Below are 15682 nucleotides of genomic sequence, written 5' to 3'. Positions count from 1 at the left end.
CAATTCTTACCTACTCTTTAAATTACCCTGGCATGGATTCTGTCAATACAAAGTTATTAAATAAAATAAAATTTAAAAAAAAATGAATGGGCATTGCCCCAGTCAAACTCAGCACCTAGGGTCATCTCTAGTCATCCTAATCTATACCCTTCCCATTGGACCCACATGACTGGAGGAGAAAGTAAGGCAGGTGGCCTTACACAGCCTTCCCTCATTTACATTCAATTCACTTGCATGTCATGGCATCACCTCCCTAATGTCATGGTTCTTTTCAAAAATAAAGGACAAAAACAATCCATTCACAGTCTCATTTACCACAATGGTTTCATTCCTTCTCACATCTCCCATGGCACTCCTCCCCTCAAAGCTAAGAAGTTTGATTCTGAAGTGAGACAACTCATCAACAGTTCCTTCTTCTCATATTACTAGGATTCTATCTTATAGGAAGAAGTGCTTGCCAATGCTAACTCCTCTACATACCTCTTGAATTCCATTCCATACTATTCCAGGCAGGTGGGTGGAACAGTAGATAAGAATGATGGACCTGGAGTTAGGATAATCTGAATTAGTGTGGCCCTAGAGAAACGACTTAATTTCTTTCTGCCTCAATTTCTTCAAGTAAAATAGGATTTTACTTAGATGCAAGATGCTTTGCAAACTTTAGAGTGCTATGTAAATGTTAAAAATTATTCCATCGCATCTTCTCTAGATCTTAGTCTTCTTTGTTGGATTTTCATCAGTGCCATATCACCTTCTTTTTTGACCTCAAGTCTCATTTTTCCAACAGTCTATAGGACATTTGGAACACAATATTCTATAAACATTCCAACACAACATGTCCAAAACAGAATTCATTATCTTTCTTGTCTTCCTCAAATTCTCCTCTCTTTCAAATCTCCCTAATACTACCAAGGGTGTCATCTTCAACTCTTTACTGCAACTCACTCCCTCTACCTAATTTGTTGCCAAGGTCTGTAGATAATAATTTCTCAATCTTTCTTGAATACATCCCATTCTTTTATTTGACACTGTCAGGCCCTTATCACTTTCTTGGTTGTTCAGTGATTTAAGTCATGTCTGACTCTTCATGATCTCTTTTGGAGTGGTTTTCCATTTCCTTCTCCAGCTCATTTTACAGAAGAGGAAACCAAGGCAAACAGAGTGAAATGAAGTACACACCAGGATCACACAGCTAAAATGTATTGGAGGTAACATTTGAATTCAGGTATCCCATACGCCAGACTAGGTACTCTAACCACTAGGCAACTTAGCTGTCCCTTATCATTTTACTCCAGAAGTATGGAAATAGCCTTTTCTTTGTCTCAGATCTTTTCCCCACTTCAGTTCATACTTCAATCTATTTATTTTCCTAAAATCCAGCTTTGGATATGTCATCTATCCCATCTGATCAATTTCAGTACTAACATGAAATCTTCTTTTCTGAAATTTAAAGCCTTTCACAGACTGATTCCTTCCTCACTTATATTCTTGTAGATTTAACTTCCTTCAAGCTAGTCTGGAATTCAGGAGCCTCTTTGCTATATCTTATATATATCATCTCCAGAATCTTTGTCTTTCCTAGCCAACTTCCAAGCCTGGTTTCCTTCAAATCTCGATTCAAATCCTACTTTCTACTGAAGCCGAGGCTAAATTAACACTTCTTTCTATTAGCTCCAATTTTCCTTGTATATATCATGTATGTATATTATTTTTTACATATCTTTTGAAAACAAAGACCATTTTTACCCCCATTCTTCATATTCCCAGTGTTTAGTACAGAGCCTGGCACAGAGTAATCAATGATGCTAACGACATAATTTAGAATTAATCTAACATCTCCCATCCCTCAGTCAAAAAAAGAAAAGATAAGTCACCTAAGAATGACTTAGGGTATCTTTAGATCAAAGCTAGCTGTCTCCAAAGAAAGTCATGTTTCTAGGTCTGAGTAAATATGCAATCAGCTTTAGGAATTTGCCTTAATACCTACAGGTATCACTAGTTCCTTTCCAAGAATACTGATACAAACTAAATTTAGTATTTTACTGTTTTTATCTCGGCTATTACAGTAGTTTCCCAATTAATTTTCTTGGCCTCCAGTGCTTGATTCCTATCATTCCTATAATTATGTCATAGACCTGTTCAAAAGCATGCAATGATGTTGGAATAAAGTACAAATTCCTCAGTCTAGAATTTTAGGCCTTTCAGAAATCTTGCTTTCCATCCACATTTCTAGCTTCATCTCTCACTAATTTCCTAACACATACCTGATACTCACAACTTTCCAAATATGCTTTGTTATTTTCTATCCAAGACAAGTCCAAAAGCCTTATGATGGAAAATGCTATATATATTCAGTGAAATAACTGATAAGTCTGAATGCAAATTGAAGCATACTATTTTTCTTTTTTTTGGTTGTTGTTCTTTATATTTTCTTTTCTGTTTCTTCTTTCACAATATAACTAATATGGAACTATGCTCTACATGACTATACATATGCAGCCTATATCAAATTGCTTACACTTTTAAGGAGGAAGAAACTTTGGAAATCAAAATCTTATACTAAAAATGAATGTTAAAAATTGTCGTAATTGGGGGAAAATATTATTTAAAAGAAAAAAGGAATTAAAAAAATAAACATGAATATCAATTCTCAGTTTTCCACACTGCCCTTCTCACTGAGAATTTTGCCAAATCAGACAGACACCAGGCAGCAAAAGGTCTCCTGGTTGGAAATCTACTAAGAAAAGATTTAAAGTCAATCAGTAAATCTGATCTTCTCTTTCAGGGCTTTGAGTTAGCAGGTAATAGCCATTTAATCCAGTCACAGCCTACACCATTATTTAATGAAGAAACAGGGAACAAGTTCTTTAGAAAGGAGCAACTGATGTATATGGTCACTATGGGAAGAATGAGAACAAGAAGGCCTGAATTTAAGCCATTTTTACTGAACATATATCAACCTAATATTTAAAAAGTTACATTTTTTTTCATGGAAGAGGACTTATAACCGACACAGGAAAAACACTTAGGCTAATCAATGTTTGAAAAAGAAACAATGTCCATTTTGTTTTAAGCTATATCTATGTGAGAGTATGTATATGTAATATTTCTATATGTACTTTAACATATATGAACACAATCACATACACACATAACAAATATAATTATTTTGGACAAGACTGTGATTTCATTATTTCAGAAAGAACTCCCAGGGAAGAAATTCCTTATAGACATACAAATTAGCAAGTACTCTGTACTTTTTGGTTTTAAGAGGGCTGCCCAAGGTCAGTGAATTGTCCTGCCTTGTGTATACAATATGTATCAAAATATTTAAACAGATCTTCCTGACTTGGCAACCAGTCTTCTATTCACAAGAGTGCCAAGCCTAGAGCCAGGAAGACCTAAATTCAAACCAGGATTAAGACACTTACTAGTTGTGTAATTCTGGATATTTGTCTCAGTTTTCTCATCTATAAAATGGGGATAAAGCACCTACCTTCCAGGGTTGTTGTGAGGATCAAATGAGATAATTATCATAAAGCAGTTAATACAGTGCATAGGAAGTGGTACAGAAAGGTTTGCTACTACTATTAATTATCCTTTCCTTCTCCCTACATCCCCCTCTCCCCCCATACAAACATATACTCATAATTTAACAATTTAGCTCTTTCAACAAATTACTTTTTTTGGCCATTTTTTGTTAAATTTCAGACTCCTGGTTGTTTGTGTGCACACATATACACATACACACACAGCCACACAAAGAGAGACTTACTCAAATGATTTATCCACATATACTAAGTGATACTTAACTGATGAGTTTATACTAGATACCTTTCTAGTAATTGTCTACTCGAACATCTCCAATATTATCAAATTGTAATTCTATTGTCTTAAATATATTTTATAGAAATTTACTTACCTTTTTTCCAAGTCTCTAATTTTCTCTCTCAATGGTGCAACAGCCTACGACAGGGACAGAAATAAATTTTAAAGAACTCAAGACCTTTCTCCACCCCTGAAACACACAGACTGCTCTTTTATAAGTAGGCATAAATGTCTTGCAAACATAACACAGAAGTTTAACATTATTTCCCACTGTTCATTTTAAGTCTGAAATCTAAATGTACTACAACTTGGATTCAGCTGTTACTCTAAACAATAAGGGGCAGGCATATGGTGCTTCTACTCCTTGAGATGCCTAGGGTTTGGGTAGAAGATAATATCTGTATCTAGTCACCATCAGGATCAGTAAAGGGGAATTTCGGATCAAAACCAAACAAACAGGAACCATTCATATCTTTTTCTTAATAAAGCAACTTTTTTCCTATTTTGGCTTACAAACGATCAACATTTTGTTTGTGCAGCCAATTTGATTCAGTAACTGAGAAGTTGTTCCTCCAGCATGTATTGTGTTATGAAGCGTAAAATCTTGGGGGTGAGTCAGCACAATTCATGGTCTTCCAGAAGTTATTTGTTTTGTATTGTTTTTACTTTCATTTGAGCCTCAAACCAATCTTAAAAAAAAAAAAAATGATGCTCACCTACCCAACTTGATCCTTTATAAGGGAATTCTGGCAATTTTTTTTTTTAAACACAAATTTGTTTTTTAAATGTAACAATATGTACTTGTAGTTTCTGTATAACAGATGCTTTGGCTTGTCCACCAAACAAGAAAGCTAACTAAAGTCATTCTTATTTGTATTTTTTCTTTTCTTTTTTCTCCTTATCCTCTTTTTTCTTTTATTCCTTTCTTCTTTTTCTTCACCTCTTCATTCTATTTTTTCCTCTTTCTCTCCTCAATTTCTCCCACTTGTTGCCTAAGAATGATATCACTGAATGATGATGAATTAAATTTTCCTTGAGTTAATTAAAAATAATAAAAACCTGTATTTAAAATCAAATTAAGTGGAAATGTCATTTGTAATATAATAGTAAGAATTAGAAAAAAACAAAACAAACAAAACCATCATGTATCATCAGCTCCCATCCCAATGAAGATATCTTCATTGGTCCTCAGTGGTAAAAATCAAACAGCATCAGATGACCTTTGAATTTCTTTCCAGCTAAAAAAATCTATGATTCTGTTATCAAAGGAATAAAGAAAGTAAACTAACCTCTTCTATCTTATTTTCAATTTTCTGTTCTCCATTTTCCTGTAGAGACCTATGGAGGAAAAAAGGATATAAAATTGAGGTCAGTTGAATAATTTCATGACTTTGAACAACTATTTTAGCATAAATTGATTATCATAGACAAATAAAATATTATAAAATTTAGACGTTCCCTAATATTCATTTGTGCCATTTTTGTAAATATAGGCTCCAGTCACCCTAATTGAGAAGTTTTTAACCTAATCTAAGTAATCTCATTTCCATATTACTCTCAAAACTAAGATTTAAAAGTTAAGAAGCAAAACTTCCTAAAAATAAATTTAAAAAGTAAAAAGGTATGGGACCCTTCATTATATTAAGGGTGTGGACTCTGTATACTAGGGAACTTTCTTGGGCATCCAAGACAAAATGGAACCCTTTCAAGTAGCATAACAGAGCTCCTTTACATGGGATCAGCATACACCACACCTAGACACACAGAAGCCTCTTTGTTGATGAAACATACATATGCCACAGTGGTAGAAATCAGATCAACATTTCCCCCATCCACTTTGGAAAAATCTTTTGGTCAAAATAACAAAAAAATAAAAAGACCTTGGGAGGTAAAGAGTAAAAAAGAAAAAGGAATACTCTTGTCTTTGGAGACTTTTACACTATCACTACAAATAGCAATAGTAAAATATGGTGACCACCCTCCCTTGAATTCAAAAATCAAGAAAGAAACATGGTAATGAGAATTTCCTTTTAACTTAAGTTAAAATGGCTTTCTGGGAAAACCTAAAATATGTTTTAAATAACAAAACATAATTTTCCCTCCCTAAATACACATATATGCAAGGGCACACATACATAATCATATAAGCTCTGTAAATAGCCTATTAATTAACTAAAACACTACATCAACAGTAAAAGTGTACACAGTAATATAAACTGGATAAATAGTATTATCATTGCATATATCAAGAATTTGCTCATATGACTTGGGGCACTAACGAGATTCAATTTAAGCAATTTTAGATCTCTCTACTTCCTTTCTCCCCCCTTTTCTCTCCACAAATTCAGACTTTTCAAAGGCCTTTTAAATCAATGAAGTGGATTTTGGGAAGAAAAAAAACAAAAACACTTCAGTTGTTCTTCCTTCTTAAACATAGAATCTATATTCTAAATGCCAATTAAAAAGTTTATATCAGCTCTACACTTCATCCTACTGACCCCCCCAACAGGCTTTTTAAAGAAAGCACTCATTCTGCCTGTTTCTGGTGATGTATTTTTGATCTTGTTTTATTGAAGTTAGGAACTAGCTGGATACCAACTGACACAGGAGAAGACAGCTTAGATACTGAGAATCCTATCTAAGATAAAAGTTTTCTTCAGCAAATCTATAAAATATTTAGTTGGAAAATTAATTATAAAACACAATTGCACAGTAGATATTCAAGTGAATTAATTACCTCATGTTTACAAAGTTGCCCCAAACAGCTGCTAGAAAAAAAAAGGGAAAAAATCATTAAAATATATAATATTTATCATTTTTAGTAAAGAATTAAAAGGCAAAATTTCAAGAAAACTAACATTTAAACAAATTCACACAGAAAACTATAGTATATAGCCTACTGTTTAGCTACAAATTATCCTCATCACATATTATTTATATCATTTATCATGTATAAATGATATATATATCACAATATCATGATATCACATGGTTGGCTAAAATTATTTACAATAAAGACATGATTTTAATGATACAACAAACTAGATTCTTGTACATTAAATAAATCAAGGCAGGCAGCTGGTACAGTAGAAAGATTGTAGATTTTAGAGTCAGAACTTGGGCTCAAAACCAGCTCTGCCGTTTATTAGTTGAGTGGCCTTAGGCAAGGGGAAAAGAGGGGAATAAACATTTATTAAATGCCTATAATATACTAGGCACTGTGCTAAGCCCTTTGCAAATATCATCTCCTTTGTTCCTCACAACAATTTTAGGAGGTAGGTGTTATTATTATCATCAGTTTACAATTGAAGAAACTGAGATATATAGGTTAAGTGACTTGCTCAGGATCATACAGCTAAGAAATATCTAAACCTGGTTTTGAACTTAAATCTTCTTGACTCGGGGTTCAGCATTTCTGAACCATTACAGCACTTGAGCTGCCTTTGTCATTTTATTTCTGAGTCACAGATTCTACATCTGTAAAAATTACTGAGTTGGATAAGATGGTTTTTAAAATGTTTTTCAGCTTAAGAAGATCTTTTCAACTTAACTCAGGTGAGCATTTGTGATAGATGACTAATCCTGGGAAGATGAGTAAAATGCAAATTAGAAAAACAAAACATTCCTGCCTGGGAGCTAGCAAGAAAACATTTAAAAACAGAGCCAGGAAGGATCTAGCCAAAAATCCATGCCAATTCTCTCATGTCATTTATGAGAAAACGAAGGCCCAGTAATGTCAAGCTACACATAGTGAGAATCAGTAGGATCTGAATTCAGACTCTCAGACTCCAGTGACTGTTGGAATCTTTACAAACTGCTAACTCATTAGAGTTGATAGATTATTGATCTGATCTTACAAGATATTTTGGGCCAGAACCTGAAACAAGGTACTAAGTAGAACTAATTAATACAATGCTTGTGTTTACACCTTTATTCATTGGAGTTCACAAGTATGAGAGATTCACAAAGTAAACTTTGTAACTTTGTGAATTCACACCTCCCTTGGAGCTCTTAGGGCCAGAGAGCACTATAGGAGAAAATCCATAATCCCTCTCTGTCTTATAAAAGAAACAGACAGAGGCTCTAGGACAGAATTCAGCCAAATTACATGAAGAGAAGAGCGTCAAGTCAGAAGAAGCTACGAGTCGAGAGTTCAGTGAAGATTGAGAAGGCTCTCTCAGAGACAGATTCAATGTGGTGCTGGCTCTGGAGACTGAAGAAAGCAGAGGCAGAGGCTGAAGGATAAAACCTTTGGATTTGGAGACATTTGGAGAGAGCTCTTGGAACCAAGCAGAGAGATAGGCCTCTCAACCAACCGGGCTATTTTGGAAGGAGGAAATAAATATTTGTATTTTTACCAGCTGGCTGCATTTGGGGTAATTATTGATCTGAACTGATACTAAGGCTGCCTCCAAGAAAACCTCCTCAAGAAACCTACCTTCTCCCAGAGAGAACCATCATCTTATTATATATTTTAAAGAAGAAAAAGAAAACTACAAGTGACTGCTCCCAAGGTGTGTACCTAAAGAGGCAGCCTTGATGCTCTGCCCTGGTTAAGAAGGAAAGGTACGTGCTTGGTAAAATCCAAAGGGATACTTTTCTTGGAAGGGATGGATAACATCAGGAAAAAAAGGAGAACAATGGTGGGAATGGGAAGAGACAGAAGATGAGTTAATGAATGAAGTCTCTGGGTATCTCTACCTATTTCTCCTCGGTACTTAATTACCATGCTAAAGGCCTATCATCCGGTTTTGGGGGTTTGTCAGAAGCAATAAAATTTAGTAAGGGGGTAGGAGGTTTAGTGGGAAAAAAACTTTTATAAATTATTATTCGCTTACGCCTACGCCTAGGTTGTTAAGATTACCCTTACATAACAACCTAATATTAGATACTTTTATTTTTGCATATATCTTTTGGGGCATCTGTTGAGTCTCTTAATTTCCTTATGCATTATACTTTTGTGGAGTTTTGTTCACTCCTGGGTTAGAATTTCCCTTTTTCACTGAAGAACAGAGTTAATTTAAGACAGTTTGGTACATATGTTACATTTTAAAATAATATCTTATTAGTCAGCCTTTTGTTTTTGTTAGTGATTTTCTACCCATATCTGCTCCCCCTCTATGACAAAGAAAAATAATTAGGCAAAGATACTCCACACAGAAGTCCTGCCTAGCAGTGTATGTATACACACACACACACACACACACACACACACACACACACACACACACAATACATGTTCCTCCTTGTCCTAGTAAATGAGGAAAGAGTCATATTTTGTTATCTCTTTTCTAGAATCTTCACTGGCTTTTCTGTTACACAGAGTTCAACTTCCTTTTAGTAAGTTTTTAATGTATATTGCTGTAAATCATTACATCTAATGTTCTTTTTATAATCTTGCTCAAAAATTACTTAATCTTATTCTATTGCATTCAGATAGTTATTTTAGTCATACCCAATCAACAGGTCATCATTTTGTTTCTATTTCTTGGCTACAAGAGTACTGCTAGGGATATTATGATATATCCTCATTTGTCTTTAACTTCTTTACTATATATACCCAATGGTAAGATGCTAGTTTAAAGACTTTAAATCATTTGCTTTTTTTGGAAAATTTCAAATTGAAATTCAGAGTAGTTAGATGATATCCTAACATTTAAAAAAATTTCTCTGATTTTTTTTTTTTTTAAAGGAGGATTGATTAACAAGTCAAGTATCCAGCAACTAGGAATAGTTTATATGCTATAAAAAAATAGCAAAAAGAATGGTGTCAGAGCAACCTGGAAAAACCTGTATGACACAGAGTGAGATGAATAGAACTAAGAAGATAATTTATAAAATAAATATCATTGTTAAAAAAAAAAAAAAAAACCAACCACTCTAATAAATTAATGAAAAAGCATAATTCTAAAGGACTGATAGAGAATCATGCTATCCAACTCCTGGCAGACAGGTAGAATTAAGGTGCAGAATGAGACTTGCATTTCTTGATCATGGATAACACAAAAAATTATTTTGCTTGACAATGCACATTTGTTGCAAGGCTTTTTTGCTTTTTTTCCTATCACAAGAGGAGCAGAGAAAGGAAGAAAGGGAATAGTCTCCACTCTCAACAAAAAAGAAAACCGAACTACTTCATATCTCTCACATTGGTTAAGATGACAGGAAAAGATAATGATAAACATTGGAGAGGATGTGAGAAAACTAGGATACTGATGCATTGTTGGTAGAGTTGTGAAATGATCCCTCCCTTCTGGTGAATAATAGCCCAATGGACTATCAAACTTTGCATACCTTTTGATCCAGCAGTATCTCTACTGGGTCTGTATCACAAAGAGATCATAATAGGAAAAGGACCCACATGTGCAAAAATGTTTGTAGTGGGTCTTTTTATAATGGCAAAGAATTAAAAATTGAGTGGATGCCCATCAGTTGGGAAATGGCTGAATAAGTTATGGTACATGAATGTTAAGGAATATTATTGTTCTATAAGAAATGATGAAAAGCCTGGAAGGACTTACATGAACTGATGCTAAGTCAAGCAAGCAGAACCAAGAGAACATTACATACAATAACTACAAGATTATGTAATAATCAATTATGATGAACTTGGCTCATTTCAACAATGAGATGTTTCAAGGCAATTGCAATAGATTTGTGATAGAGATTTCTACATCCGGAGAGAGAACCAGGGAGACTGAATGTGGATCAAAGCATAGTATTTTCACCTTTTTCCTCCTTTGTTGTTGATTGATTGTTTGTTTTTCTTTCTCATATTTCTTTTCCCTTTTGATCTGATTTTTCTTGCACAGCATGATGAATATGGAAATATGTTTAGAAGAACTGCGCATTTTTAACCTATATTGGAAGGGGGAAGGGAGGAAAGAGGGAGAAAAATTTGGAACACAAGGTTTTGCAAAGCTAAATATTTTTGAACACTATCTTTGATAAATTTGGAAAAATAAAACACTTTTACACAATAAATTTGTTATATATTATAAAAGAAAAACAAACTCTGGGTAATGGAAATTCACAACCTAAAAGTACCATTTTCTTCTACTCTATAATCTATATGGAAATGTTAATTTTATTTGGCATTTACTAAGTTCAGGGAAAAATAAAATAAAAATGAATAAAACTTAAAGGGTTAAAAATTAAATTTAGCCAAGTGAGCAAAAGAATTAATGTATTTTTTTTTTGCTGAGGTAACTAGAGTTAAGTGATTTGCTAGTCACTTAAGATATAACAGCTAGGAAGAGTTAATTGTCTGACCAAATTTGAACTCAGGTTCTCCTGATTTCAGGGCTGGTGCTCTAACCACTGTGACACCTAGCTGCCCCCAAATGAATAATTTTTTAAAAAGTATTTATTAAAGACTTATTTTGTATTATACATAGTACTAAGTTTTAGGGCTACAAAAGCTAGTAACTTTTCTCAACAAGAATACCTTCTACTAAGGAAAAAAACATAGGAGAAAAGTAGCTAAAGCTAGACAATATATAGATAAAGCTATATATTTAGATATAGCACATCTCCAAAATGGTGAGTAGAGCCATAGACAGTCAGCTGACAAGATCCTTGCAAAAATAAAGGCAATGGTACATCATTAAAGATTCCAGTGAAGATGGTAAATGGGGATGTAGGATTGTAGGAAGGCTGGTGTGAGAGCAGGGAAGGGGTAACACAGTTGCTAGTGTGAAGTGGGATAAGATACCATGTAAAGTACATTACCTGAGTTTGCTTATCTACTCAACTCACTAATCAAGAATTATGACCACAGAGTAGGAAATGTCAGAATTTCCATATTGAATCCCAAATGTAATTTGGAGGTAGTATATATAGGGCTGACTGTGATCATTTGACATGCCCCATATTTTGAGGATGAATATATTTCATCCTTAAGATACTTGAAACTAGACAACAAAGCTCTAATTAGTTTACCAGAAACTCATTAAATTTTCCATTTTTAAAGATTAAATAAAGTATTTACTAACACCCATTAACATTTTCACAAAATTATTTTAGGATGCATAATGTTGTGGGTTTTTTTTTTTTTTTTTGGTTTGGTTTGGGGTTTGTGTCTTTGGGGGTGGGGGAGATAGGGGGGAGGGATATCAATAAGAGAAAGCAGGATAGTAGGAAAGTAAAAGGAGGAAGATATCCGAAAGAATTACTGAATAAAAAATATTACCCTACAAGTAGTAAGTAATCTCCACTGTCCTTAATGCTATAGATCTGTGATTCCCAAAGTTATCTATGCTTTGAATGAACATATTTACACCTTCTTGGAGATTTAAGCACCAGAGTATTAGAGTTCCTCAAATCTTGGAATTTGGGTGAATATATTGGTAATTTATGCAAACTTCTTCATGCTTTTCTCAATTAGCATTTCATTATTTTTAAGCCTGTTCTTTCTAAAAGTTGTTACTGTAACTACATAAAACTATGGGAAGTAGAATTTTCCACATAGTCTTCATGTCCACCCTGCCCCATCCATTTTCTATCTTTTGCTCTAGTCACCATATCAAATCAATACCAACATGGTTTCAAGTCATTCCTCTAAGGGTCCATTTCCCAATCCTTGAGGCTTCCCAGGTCAAAATATCTAAGTCTCCCCACCTTCCCATATGTATTATCTGTTCCATATTAGAATGTATATTGTATGTAACTTGTATGCACACAGATATTTAAATAGTATTTCTCTCACTAGAATGAGAGCTCTATGAGGGATAGGAACAATAGTTTGTTTTTTCTTTGTATCCTCAGTGCTTAATGCAGTATCTAGCATCTAGTAGATGCTTAATATGTGTTATAGTTGACTGAAAATTCTAGGATCAAATCTTGCCTCTTGTATTGCCATTTCCGTTTGTGTTATGTACTTAGTGCCTGGCACATAATAAGAACCCACTTCATCCTCTCTCTGCATCCATGCATTCATCTCTCTCTGCATCTATCCATTCATCTATGTATCCATCACCCATCCATTTATCTATCTAATACTTACTATGTTGCAAGTTCTCTTAACCTCTGTTTTTCAGGCAAGTCCCTAGGCCATTATCTACTACAATTCCCTAAATGCATGAAAATCAAAGATTCTTTGTATATTAAATCTCTGTAAAATAGACTGGGATGATGTCAATTTTTAATTTGTACTCACTTGGAAGTATGTGGCAAAAGCATGCCAAGAATTTTCTAGGCATGTCAAGAGGACAAATAAAGTATATCACAGAGAGCTTCAGCTTTGGAACAGACCTTAAAAGTTACTTGGTCCAAAGCTCCTATCTGATAAAAGATTATCTCAACTATCAATCAACCAGCAGTTATTAAGCTCCTATTTTGAGGCCAGGTAGAGGCAGGACTAGGAATTAGGAAGGGGATGGGGGTGGGGTGGTGGGGTAGGGAAACAAGTGAAATATTCCCTGTCCCTAGGGAACTTAAATTCAATCAGGGAAACAACATGTACATACATAGGGACCAAAAAAAAAAAAAAAAAAAAAAAAAAAAAAGACAAGCTGATTTACAGAGCATGGAATGTGATAGCTCTTGAAATAAGTTTTGAAGTTAGGATTCTAAGAGACAAATGTCAAAAGGGATATATTCTAAATATGGGGGAAATTTAATGCAATAGCACAGAAAAGGGAGATGGGAATGGAATGTCTGATGAACAGCAGAAAGATCAATCTGATTATACTGGAGTGAGGAGAAGGAAAGGAGGAAATGTGTGACAAAAGTGAAAAGGATGATGAAATCAGATTGTAAAAAGCTTTTAGTGCTAAAACAAGATTTTAAGAACTGATCCCAGAGATAGTGGAAAGCCACTGAAGTTTATAGAGAAGGGGAGTGACATGTTCAGGCTTGTACTTTAGGGAAATAATTTTGGTTCCTAGGTGAAGGATAGAATGGAGTAGGGAGAAACTTAAGGCAAGAAGATCAAACAGAAGACTACTGCTATGATTCAGGAGATAGGATTATAGAATCTTAACATGGGAAGTGATCTCAGAAATTATCTAATTAAAATCAAACAATTCTATCAAATCAATTCAAATCTAAATCAAATCATTCAAATTGAACCAAAGTGCTTCCTGTAACACTGCTTTGAGAATATAAGAAAAAGGATGCTTGTACTTTGCTTCAACTGTGTTCCATCCTAGTAATGTACTCCCATTTCAACCCTGTTATTCTGGGATGAGTCCCACAGGAATACTTCTTGTTCTTTGGGCCATCAATGTGGAATAGAATCAAGATCCCTGGGTGACTCATAGCAGAAATCACCTTAGCAAAAGCTTTTAGCTTTCCCTTCAGAAGTAGCAGTAGTAATAGTTATTTGCATCATCTCATTTGATATTCAAAACAGTCTTGAGAGATATGTTATACTATTATCCCCATTTTATAGATGACTTGGCAGGTTTCTTTACAAAGCTAGTAAATGCTGAGAATCAGGTGGTCTGGTCTCTGAAACCAAAAGCCACATGATTTCACAAAGTTTAAGCAACTTCTTCAAGGGTCAGAAAAGTCTACAAATACAAAATATATTTCTTCATATTTTTTTCTATTCTATCTTTGTCATTGTCATTTCACATCTTTTTCTATCACCTTTGAAAATTGTCCATACCATATGAATAAAAACTGCAATTCTGAAATTAAGACACTAAATATTTCTAAGGGTATACATCATTTGTGATAAATGACTTATTACTTAAGTTTAAAATGACTTCAACTTCTGTGCTGTGGTTTCCTTTTGTAATAAAATAAGTAAATATGAGAAGATTTAAACTTTATAGGATTGGTTATGTTAATTTAAGAAGCTAAAAAATGATGGGATTCAAATATCATAATATCTAAATTATTGTTATTGAATGATAACAATGGAAAGAGAACCCAAGAGTTAGAAGCTGTTGTTCAATTCTCTAAGACCTCATTTGGAATTTTCTTGACAAAGATACTGGAGTAGTTTGCCATTTCCTTCTCAAATTCATTCTTGAGGAAACTGAAGCAAACAGAATTAAGTGACTTGCCCAAAGCCTCATAGCTAATGTCTGAGGCCAGATATGAACTCAGGAAAAAGAGTCTTCCTATTTGCCAGCCCAGTGCTCTATCCAATATGCACCTAATTGTGTTAGAGTTAGAAGACCTGGGTTCAAATCCAGCTCCATCTCTTTTATTATTTATGTGACTTTTAGTTTAATTTCTGGATCATGTTTTTCTCTTGAGCTTCAGTTTCATTTCATAATTTATTGCTGGATATATATCTACTTTATGTCTCACAGGCATTTTAAATTAATCACATACAAAATAGATCTCATCTTTTCCTAAAACTCCACCTTTATCCTAATCTTCTTATTTATTTCTGTTGAGGATTTTACTATTTTTTCAGTCACCTAAGTTTGCAAGCTGAATCATCCTGTGTTAAGGACCACACCAAAGTGCAAAATCCAGAAAGTCTGTACAGGGTTAAAGAAGACTGTACCATTAAGGGGCAGGTTGGTTCTCTGAAAGCCCCAATAGCTGTGAATCATAACACATTTGAAGGAATTGCAATTCAGTCTTTACTGGTGCAGATGTTACTTGTAAATTGGGAATGAAATAAATTGGAGGCAAGAGGAAAGAAGAGAGGTCAGAGAATGCAACTCGTTCAGTCTCCTTGTATCATTATCATCCTCTCACATGAAGGGATCTACTCTGCTGGTCAGAATTAGATCCCCAGCAGCCACTAGCAGATTGCTCTCAAAACAATCCTGTGCTCTTTCCTCTCCTTCATCTACCACAATCAGTTACCCAGTCTTACAGATTCAGTCTCTAGAACATCCCTGGCACAGATGCCACCTTAGGCCACTTCTCCCTCTCATCTGGAAAA

At 34.3% G+C, this 15682-nt stretch overlaps 1 protein-coding gene across 2 annotated transcripts in view; it reads right to left on the bottom strand.

Annotated features, from left to right (window-relative positions):
- UXS1 (UDP-glucuronate decarboxylase 1) overlaps window positions 1–15682 on the bottom strand; it is a 144770-nt gene that overhangs the window by 79949 nt on the left and 49139 nt on the right. The window contains exons 2-4 of one of the 2 annotated variants that reach the window (XM_051984301.1): window positions 6566–6596; window positions 5118–5166; window positions 3923–3966 (exon numbers count right to left, since the gene is read on the bottom strand). In XM_051984301.1, the coding sequence (XP_051840261.1) occupies window positions 3923–3966; window positions 5118–5166; window positions 6566–6596 (124 nt within the window). The remainder of the gene's footprint in view (window positions 1–3922; window positions 3967–5117; window positions 5167–6565; window positions 6597–15682) is intronic. The other variant, XM_051984302.1, reaches the window with a different exon arrangement.

This window comes from Antechinus flavipes, chromosome 3 (genome assembly GCF_016432865.1).
Source record: "Antechinus flavipes isolate AdamAnt ecotype Samford, QLD, Australia chromosome 3, AdamAnt_v2, whole genome shotgun sequence".
Lineage (NCBI taxonomy): Eukaryota > Metazoa > Chordata > Mammalia > Dasyuromorphia > Dasyuridae > Antechinus > Antechinus flavipes.
Note: the sequence above shows the minus strand (reverse complement) of the source record. Positions and strands in the feature narration are given on the sequence as shown.